The following is a 10869-nucleotide window of genomic DNA, read 5'->3' on the forward strand; positions in this document are numbered from 1 at the left end:
GATAACATTTTCTACCACGTCCTGTGAGTGTAAACTGATGTAAAGCACGCAACCGACTTTTTTTTTTTTTCCGGGGATACTGTATCATGACGCAAGTCACTACTGCGGACAAGGCACAACGTGGAGAAAGCTGCGGCACGGTCCAATCATCTCAGACCGACGCAGACCCTATGGCGAGCTCGTCACGTCAAGGACACATGGACGCCCCGTCATCGCAGCGGGCAGAGGAAGCAGTATTCGGTTTATCCCACTGAGGGACGCGACTGTACGCCTTGACGCGTCATCTTAAAACAATCAACAATTTTTGGTTGCACCTCTCGCTGTGAGGATGAGGGGTTGCTGGTGCGTGACGCTGGTGGTGGTGCTGTGCGCCGCGGCAGGTGAGATGACAACCTGTTATTTATTCATTCGATAAACTTATAAAAGCTGACTGATTGCAGGGCAGCAAACTATAACACTACCCATGTAGTTTTACTTGTATGCATGGGATATAATAGCTAAATTATCAAAGAACAGACTTACCTCATTCTGAAAAGAATTTACCTTCATGGATGTATTTTGTTACGCATCTTTAGTTCTTCATCGTCTGTGCCAGGCGATAATACAACGAAATAGTGCCTCGCGCAGCTTGGCAACACTCGTAGACAGAGGAACTGTTTGCCTGCACGTGTTCCTGAACTTATTTTTTGGTTCTCTCATGCTAGCATCATTATTCTTGTTTGACTCCATTGGTGAATTTCTAGCATTACTGTTGTTGCTATTGATAATAATACATCGAGTAATGCATGTTTTAATTTACCTAATTGGGATATTGCGGAATTGTTCATTAGGAGTGTGTGTGTGTGTGTGTGTGTGTGTGTGTGTGTGTGTGTGTGTGTGTGTGTGTGTGTGTGTGTTCCTTGTATGCATATACAACACTTCATTCTTATACAATGTATTATCTACACAAGAAAATTCATCCCTCACCTCAGACACACTATGAAGGCTGCAAGGTACAGTAGTCACTGATGTAGTAGTTATTTTGGATCCATTATGCTGCATGATGCAGAAACATCTCAACACTTCACAGACATATTTTGAATCTCTATCCCTCATGGAATGAACATTTGTATATAATTACACAAAAGTATGCATGCATTGCCTTCCTCAGAATACAAATCATGTACAAGTCATATATCATGCATGTGACTGTAAGAATCAACATTTAAGGTGTTTATTATAAAACCATGTGTTCTGCTTCAGTATATCAAAGTTAAACATCTTCACATACACACACACACACACTTATGTATGCACTTGTATATCTGTGTATCTTGGTTGTGATGCCAGTGCATCACATGATTTATGCCACATGAAAAATAGTGTGGCATAGAAAATGTATATGTATGTGATCTATGTTATTACAGGTGTATTTTAGATGTACTACACAACTTGTGACTATACACGTTTATATCATGTAAATACAAAGTTTATTGTTTAAGTGTTCCTGTGTAATATTGCATGTGCATTTATGTCCTCACTAAATTTGCTGTGTTACAGCTTTCTGGATGTAGTGTTTGCACTCATTATGTGCTTCTGTTATGTAAATGTTGTCCATCCTTCATTTTTTGTTTGTTGTGATCATGTTGTATGCCAAAATACTGTCCATGTACATACGCATGACAATGGACACAGTGTCTTGAGGCACTACTGTCACTCCCAGGTGCTGCAGGCTGTGGAAGGCATGCTGCCACCACCACCATAGCACCACCTACAGTAGAGCCAGAGATTCAGACAGTAAGAGCATCCTCCCAAAATCGTGCAGGTACAGTGAGTCAAAAATTGTTTCAATCAATATCAACAATGTTGATATTGATTGATAATTTTCAACAAGCATAAATCTAGTAAACCTTTAGTTTACAACTTTTCAGGCTATGAATAAAAACAAGATGAAAAGAAAGTAAATACCACAGCAGCACTTCTGAACATAAAAAGTATCACAGCATCTGAATGTTGAACTACTCCCAGTAATGTTACCAGGAACTCTTAATTCAGTAAACTGCCATGATATACAGTGGAATGGTTGACATTAGACCTGTTCATTGATTGAGCACTCATCATATCTAGGAGGAAGCAGGAGACAAGGAGGAAGTAGAAGCAGAAGTTCAACAAATAGTGTCATGTCAACTGCTCAGCTGCGAGCTGCAAGTGAAGAGCTGTTGGCTTTAGATACAGGAATGACCCAGCCATCCACCAATGTGCAGGGCCAGACCTCAGGCAGTGCTACAGGGGATGCTGCACCACGCCCGTGAGGCTTTCATTAATTTTACTTCTTTACTGCTTACCGGTTGTATGCCACACTATCTCGTGACACACATCACATAAACTGTAATTTCCAAATCCTCCAAAAGGCAGTGAATAGAAAGATTACCAAAGACTATTCAGGTCTTCCAGTCATTCTTCATTGTTAACAGTCTCACTTCCACTGTTTCACATGTTCCATATTTCTCATCATGGCATCACTTGCATTCCAGATGAGGAGGGAGCATAGGCCCTGCCTGCATCCATTCTGCAGCCTGTAGACCTAAATTGATATCCACAAGGACCAAAACAGAATTGCACTGCTTTGTCTTGTACTTTCTTGGTCCTTCTAATCCCTTTTTGGGTCCTTGTGGATATTAATTTAGGCATGCCAGACTACAGACTAGGTGCAGGCAGGTCCTATGTTCACTCCTCAACAAATCACTTCACCATGCACGCTCACGGCTGTCTGAGCCAACTGTTGTTGATTGGAATGTCTTCCTTTTACAAAGCAATCCCAATTACATCCTCCCTAGTAGTAACCCTCCTGGTCAACACACTGGGCTACATATACACACACACACACACACACACACACACACACACACACACACACACACACACACACACACACACACACACACACACACACACACACACACACACACACACACACACACACACACACACACACAAACACACACACCAAATGTCACGCACTAAACCAAAAATTAATGGCAAGGCACAAAACAGCATATTAACCTAAACCCTGCCTTGAGGGCTTCACAAAGTAGCTGAATGCATATGTCCTGCCACATACTGTTGAGAAGACATCATTGTTGTCAAAAGATCAGTGAACAAAGATTTCATGCAACAAGTTAACTCACTCTTAGCCATAAATAAGAGATGCAATTAATCAGCTTGTTCACCACCTGGCAAACTGACTTTCCAAGTAGACTGTACTGTGAAATGATGTGGCTTGTTGTTACTGTTTTGATCAACAATTACAACTGAGTACAGTATTCTTTTGTAAGAAAGTCAGAGAGAGAGAGAGAGAGAGAAAAAAAATCACCCCTTATATGATTTGCTGCTACAACAACTAACAGTTTATCTCCAGATAAAATTTCAAGGTTTTGGACTATGGTATTTGCCCTTTTACAGTTTGTTCACATCTGTGCCAGGCACATCTCTGTCCAAGGACACTGTAAGACTCATGCAGCAACTCCTAGATAACTATGAGCCACAAACAACAAGACAGGAAACAATAACCAATGCTGAGAGAGCTGAAGAGAATCAATTCCTACAGGCACTTATGCAGACTCCTGTCATGCAGAAACTTGAGACCATTCTGCAGCAAAAAGGTGCAGTTATGATGTTTTCCTTCAAATTGAAATACAATGTGCATCACTCTGATGCAACGATGAATGTTTTGCTCATGCATGTTTCTAGTGTGATATTTTGGTCATTGTTATAAGGCTGATCTTTTCTGCCCAGATCTCCTTCAGGGCAGACTCCGAGACATACTCAAGCTAATCTGGTTCACTCCATACACTCGAGGTGGTCGACACCTTGCATCATCTGGCTTTGAGCATGTGTTTGTTGGGGAGGTGAAGAACAGGAAGGTGTCAGGCTTCCACAACTGGTTAAGTTTCTTGAAGGAGGAGAGAGAAGGTGACCTTGACTATAAAGGTTACATTAAAAAGCTAGATCTGGGTAACAAGGTGAGTAAGAGCAGTAATATTAGACAATGTTCAGTCTTCATTATAATTAGGTTTCATACTTGTATAGGTCAGCCTCACATGCTTGGAGACAATTCACCAAGTTGTTGGGGATTTTTTTTCTTTTCTTTTTCAACATCTGGTCTTCATTTCCCCCCCTCAAGATTTCATCCTACAAGTATGCTTCTAGTCCACCCAGAGTGACATTGTTTTGAATATAATGTACACACAATCAGCCCAAACAACTACTAGTAATGTGCTTGTAACTTTGAGGTTTTAAGTCATCTGCTGGCACTACTTGTTTAAAAAGTGTAGCATGAGCTTGGTGGTTAGCATTACACACACACACACACACACACACACACACACACAAATAAAAAATATAAATAAATAAATAAAATAAACTTAAGTTAATAATCAAAGTAACATATTCACGCCTAGACAAGCCATTTTATGGCTGGATTGAAAGAACACTGTCACTGCATTCCTTGCTTCTTGTAAAAGGGAACTCAATAGGCACACAACATGGGGACTGTTGACACCTTTTTCTGTATTCCTATATTTAAGCAAGTCATGGCATCTTGTCTCAGCTACCCCCTTTTATATTTCAGCCTGGTATGTTATTATTTTACTGTATTATAAAAAAATATTTTAAATAAATAGCCGCAGTTCTGTCAGTGAGAAGATGAGTTTGAGGCACAGAAGGATAGAAGATGACATCAGTGCAAAGGAAATTTCTCAATTAAAAATATCACCGAGAAATAATAAGCAAAAAACCAGTTACGTACTAGGCTATTACAAAAATATTTAAAAAGTTATTCTTTAATTAAAATTAAATTTCTCCCTACCAGACTTTTATCTCACTAAGTGAGTGGTCAACAAGACAGGGCATCCACACACTCACTTTAAAATTGAAATAGGTATATATATATATATATATATATATATATATATATATATATATATATATATATATATATATATATATATATATATATATATATATATATATATATATATATATATATATATATATATATATATATATATATATATATATATATATATATACACACACACACTAATTATGAAACTAACTCTCAGCATCAATTCATGCAGGGTGAAATAATCAAGATGAGGTTTGTGTGGCTGTCTGATACCAAGCCTGTTGGAACAGTGTTTATAGGTACTACCCCAGAGCTGGAGATGGCCCTCTACACCCTCTGCTTCCTTGCCAAGCCAAACTCTCGATGCCCAGTTCAGCTTGCTGGAAAGAAGTTCCAGATCCAAACTTGGACACAGTCTTACCAAGGCAAAACTTTGGTGGGTAGTGCTTACCCAGAGATATAATCCAGAGTATATGAATGTACACACACTCAGAAAGATATCATTACAGTGTGGTGTGATGAGTTCCACAATGAACAACCAAGTAGTCTCAGTAGGGCTGGTAAGCATGTCAGTTTATAGGGTGCCAAATAGGATCAAGCAGAACACACATGGGAGAAGCACTGAATATAGCTAATATCTATCCAGCAAATATATATTGTTTCATTTATGAGTGCCTCTCATTTGACTCTTGCAGGTGCAGCTGCACTAAATATGTGCAGGGATACTGACATCCATCTTTGGTGTCAATTTGTATCATGCTGAATGTGTCATGATAGTTCTTTGAGTGTGTGTACATACATGCTGAGTTTTGATGCCATAATGGTCTTATCACATTATCTTGCAGGTGCTGAGCTATTATCTGTTTTATAAGACATTGCAAAAGCTAATGTTTTTTTATGTTTTCACTAATGGAATATATTTTTCTTTTCCTCTGGTTAATATATATATATTCATTCAAATATGTATTTATAAAACCAAGCAAATAGTGATACTCTACATTTATCTTGTTATCAGTTTTCAGAATAATATTATCACTAGTATATTTAAGTCTTGCTGTAAACTGTTATGAAAATATCAGTAAGAAGACAATAATAATATCAAAGTATTAATCCTTTAGAAAATTTGTGGAAAAAATGTGCATACATACATTATTTACATAATTTAATTCACTAACTTGTCAACATGCAACACATCTTTAGTGGATGTTCCACCATCCACATTTTTGTTGGATCATTTGTAACTGTTTCCACATTTTCTCCAGTGAGGTGTATACTTTGATATTTTCTTGACATTTTTGTATTTATTAGCTCAAAGCAGGGATGATTACAAAGGTGATTAAAAATATTTTAATTATAAAAGTTTGAAAAATCAGAAAAGCTTCATGAATATACCAATCAGCTACCCTGCTGAAAAAAGAGGTAGGAGATGGGGCTTTAGACCAGCTCATCCTGCATCAACTTTACTAATTGATATGGTATCAATTTATCAATTATAATGAGTTAGTATATATATATATATATATATATATATATATATATATATATATATATATATATATATATATATATATATATATATATATATATATATATATATATACACTTTAATTTCAAGTATATTTGTATATATAGAATCTAAATATAATTATGCACCTCTAGCAAATGTATTTTTAGTCCTACACAATACTTTTAAGTACACTCATGTACTTTTCTAATGTAGTTTTGCTTAGTCACTCAGCATTGACATATTGTCCCATTGATGACAGACCTTGAATGACACTTAAAAAATAGATAGATAACTGATTAATCTCTATCAGAAATAAACATTTTGAACAAAACTGTAGTCAGTCCTTATGGTGGGCCTGGATATACAGCTGGCACCAAAAAAAAAATGACAAAATTCTGAGTCGGTGTCAGTGTCCACATGCCATCCAACTAGTCTGATCATTTGCATGGGAGGGCAGAGCACTGATAATATCTGACATGACAACTCAAGACAGAAGGTGGCTCTTGAGCACACTTACATATTAAAAGTTTTAGTACAGATTTGATAACTGAGATGTTTTTAGTGCATGCTTTCTGAATTGACTTCCACAAGTTACTGTCACATACCTTTCCATATCACCCACCAACAGTTACTAAACCACCTATTACTTACGAGGAAATAACATCTTTTGTTGCTGTGTGCAACTCATCTAAAATATGAGTAAACCTAACTCGTCACAGACCATTAACGGGTGCACTCAACTGCCAGAGAGCCTCATATATTCTTCTGGTTTATGCAATGTTTCGGTTTCCTCCATGTTGCATCCTTATTGCAAAAAACTTTACTGTCAACATACTTTATATGATATCCTACAAAAAAGAAAGATGTTACTTACTGTAGCACAGGCAAAGTGGATCCAATTGAGGGTCTTCTTAAGTTAAGGTTCACAAAACAGCCACACTACACTCAGGTGATGCACTGTGGGAGTGACGTGAGTGTGCATCATGTCACGCACAAGGTCAACAAAATAATTTATTATTGTGCTATGCACCATCATTTGCTAATAAAATGACAAAAAGACTATAAAAGAAATAATCTCACATTTATTCACCTTGATGGAATCAAAGGGACATGTGTCATCAAGTCATTGCTGCAAATAACAAACACAGAATTTTGCTTAACATAATATCAAGATTACTGTCCTGCACATTTATATGAACAAATATGGCAAGAAAATCTTTAATGAAAGTTTCATTAACTACTATACTGTGCATTTATACAAACAACTATCACAAGAAAATATTCATTGAACTTTTTTTCATTTTACTGTACCATACTGAGCATTGATACAAACATGGCAAGAAAATCTTCAATGAAATGCTTATTTTACTATATAATGTACCTTTTGTGGAGGATAGATGGGGAGATCATCAGGGTCATCATGTACAGATGTCACCTGTCACATCTGGTGATGATGTCCTTGTCAGGTTACAGGTGGCTCACCCTCCCTCCTACCAGTGAGAGGTGATGTCCTTTGGTGGCTAAAAACATGGTAATGGGAAGTTCTCTCTTCATTTCCTCCATTATGTTCTTATATGAAGGAAAAGTATCCTCCACTCCCCTTAAGAATTCAAGAGTTCACACCATGGAGGGATCTATTCCATAGTCAAGATTTTTCAGACTTTCAGCATGCCTGGTCATCTCCCTTAACTTCTCCAGTGCAATTTTCTGCAGCTCTTCAATTTATTTCCCCTCTGCTTCGTCTTCCTCTTCCTTTCCTGAGTCCACCAAATCTGCCAGATCCTCTTCCATCAGCTCAGTGTAATGCTCATCAATAAATTCTCTTATTTCATCTTCTGCCATGTCATTGAACCATGGCAGACCATGGCAGAGAGGGAGAGCAGCTTCCATGCGCCCTTCAGTCTAAACTTTCACTTAATCCAGCTTTGCACCAGCTCATCCCAGACTCTCATAAAGTTCAGTTGAGAACTGTTGGGGGTTCTTTGCCATTAGTCTGTTTTGCAGTATTTCACACAAGTCCTGTGCCTGTGCATTTATTTTCTGGTTTATATTGTGCCATTGCTGCCATAATTTTCATCAACTCATCTAGTTTCTGGTCACTAATTGCACCAGCATGTGGCAATCTCATCCAAACCTCGGTCCTCCATCTTGCCTGCCCCAACCACAAGTCACTGCGACACACTGCACTCACTGTTGCAGATGATCCCACTTATGACATCACCACCCAGGCAGGCATTAACTCACAGAGGAATAGTCAAGACAGCACTCAATCACCAGGCACCACAATGCAGGTGGAAGCAACTCAAAGGGACTGGCATAGTAGTGGAATACAAGGCAAAGACATGCAAGCACTATATGCACAGCATAGGCATATATTTCATAACTAGAGGATAGGGCACAATTATTTCATGTCTCACAGGACACCACAGGAAGGAAGCACGACACAGAGGCTATGAAGATGCAACAAAGAGTCCCCCTTCAGCTGCACTTCCAGCAGCCAGTAACCCTCACAGCTACAGTATTTCTCATGCAATCCTTCAAGTCAGCCCTCAGATACATAGCAGACACCTCACAGAGGCTCCATCAGCCTTTGTTCCTCCAGCAGCAGGGAGGTTCCAAAGCCAGCTGACATCTACCCTCTGTGGTCTTCCTCCAGGCCGATGCTCCTTCTGGCCTCTACAGCACCTCATGCAATCCATGTCTCTGGTCACTACATGTACACAGTTGCCGCCTCAAGACCCGCAGGCACTGGACTCATTTCTTCACTGCTGCTGCCTCCATTGCTCTGCTCCACATCTGCCCTCTCTTGTCTCAGTGCCAACTGACTCTCACAGCCACACATCTGCCTTTCCACCCATGAGACCTGGGAGTCTATCACATTTCCTGGCCATGTGCAGTGAGCTCTGGCTCACTGCACATGGCCAGGAAAACAGGGGCCAGTAGACATAACCCCATGCCTCACAGTACCATCCCATCTAGCAACACCTCCCCACAGTAATAATAATAATAATAATAATAATAATAATAGAGAGAGAGAGAGAGAGAGAGAGAGAGAGAGAGAGAGAGAGAGAGAGAGAGAGAGAGAGAGAGAGAGAGAGAGTGAGAGAGAGAGAAAACACAGGGAAACAGTACTAGGCTATAAAGTATCACTGTGTGATGTGAGTTATGTATGGGTCTTGTGATGCAAGTAATATGTGGTGTGGCTGGGAGTGATGTGGATTGCTGAGTGACTAAGTTTGGTATAGGCTGTTGTGTGCCTGGTATGATGTACATGATGTGTGTGCTTCTGTTGTGTGGCATGTGTTGTAGGTTGTGGTGTGGTTGAGTGTTGTGTGTTGCATGGTGTAGAGGATGAGATGTGGTTAAATGTTATGTTGGGTGTAGTGAGTGAGTGTGATATGGTTTGTGTGGCCACTTGTGATGTGCATTGTAATCTGTATGGATGAAACTGGCTCAGAAATCCTGATTCACTTATAACAACAGGATTAAGACCCTGTTATCTACACTTTGCCACACTGCCATGTCACAATGTCACACTGAATGTGAGGACAAAACACACTCATAGTGCTTGGTTATGTGGTTAGCATAAATAAGCATTTTATGGTGTTTTCAGTACTCCAAGTTCTGCAAGCCTGAAGTTTAGTGCTATAGCTTTCAAAGAAACCAAGCACACACACACACACACACACACACACACACACACACACACACACACACACACACACACACACACACACACACACATATATATATATATATATATTTATATATATATATATATATATATATATATATATATATATATATATATATATATATATATATATATATATATATATATATATATATATATATATATGTATATATATATATATATATATATATATATATATATATATATATATATATATATATATATATATATATATATATATATATATATATATATATATACATACATACATACATACATACATACATACATACATACATACATACATATATATATATATATATATATATATATATATATATATATATATATATATATATATATATATATATATATATATATATATATATATATATATATATATATATATACAGGTTAACTTTCATAGAATGAAAATCATACATATCCATGATATTCAATATTTTAGTTATATGCTATCAAATATCAAAGATGCATTACATTAATAAAAAATAGGGAAAAATGGCCACATTTCAGTGTCCTACTTCAAAACATGAATTGACAAAAGATATAAAATGAGATCTATGAATAATGATCAGTAAAAATTAAAGATGTTAGTGTTTGAAAGCTACACTAGTGTGCATATGCAAGAAAATTTTGTCCTATGTGCACTGTTCAGGTACTATGCATGAGAATTATCTCACTGATAAACATAAAATATAAGGTCTATTTGTCAAAATTCTATTTCCAGGAGAGAGAGAGAGAGAGAGAGAGAGAGAGAGAGAG

The 10869-nt window shown here is 37.6% G+C and overlaps 1 protein-coding gene across 2 annotated transcripts; it reads left to right on the forward strand.

Annotated features, from left to right (window-relative positions):
- Window positions 1-178: 178 nt before the first annotated feature.
- Window positions 179-5761, forward strand: LOC135102423 (endoribonuclease CG2145-like). Of its 2 annotated transcripts, XM_064007697.1 has the most exons (6): window positions 179-380; window positions 1703-1804; window positions 2107-2287; window positions 3442-3641; window positions 3775-4001; window positions 5118-5761. In XM_064007697.1, the coding sequence occupies exons 1-6, from the start codon at window positions 329-331 to the stop codon at window positions 5346-5348; spliced, it is 993 nt and encodes a 330-aa protein (XP_063863767.1). In that variant the 5' UTR covers window positions 179-328; the 3' UTR covers window positions 5349-5761. The 2 variants fall into 2 exon arrangements, with proteins under 2 accessions (XP_063863767.1, XP_063863768.1); XM_064007698.1 differs by lacking the exon at window positions 1703-1804.
- Window positions 5762-10869: the final 5108 nt, after the last annotated feature.

This window comes from Scylla paramamosain, chromosome 7, assembly GCF_035594125.1.
Source record: "Scylla paramamosain isolate STU-SP2022 chromosome 7, ASM3559412v1, whole genome shotgun sequence".
NCBI classification, from domain to species: domain Eukaryota; kingdom Metazoa; phylum Arthropoda; class Malacostraca; order Decapoda; family Portunidae; genus Scylla; species Scylla paramamosain.

Bases quoted from the DNA above. Each gene is read 5' to 3' on its own strand.
- LOC135102423 (XM_064007697.1), top strand. From the start codon at position 329: ATGAGGGGTTGCTGGTGCGTGACGCTGGTGGTGGTGCTGTGCGCCGCG. The intron at 1,805-2,106 runs GTACAGTGAGTC...CATCATATCTAG, and splicing joins ATCCTCCCAAAATCGTGCAG to GAGGAAGCAGGAGACAAGGA. The intron at 4,002-5,117 runs GTGAGTAAGAGC...CAATTCATGCAG, and splicing joins AGCTAGATCTGGGTAACAAG to GGTGAAATAATCAAGATGAG.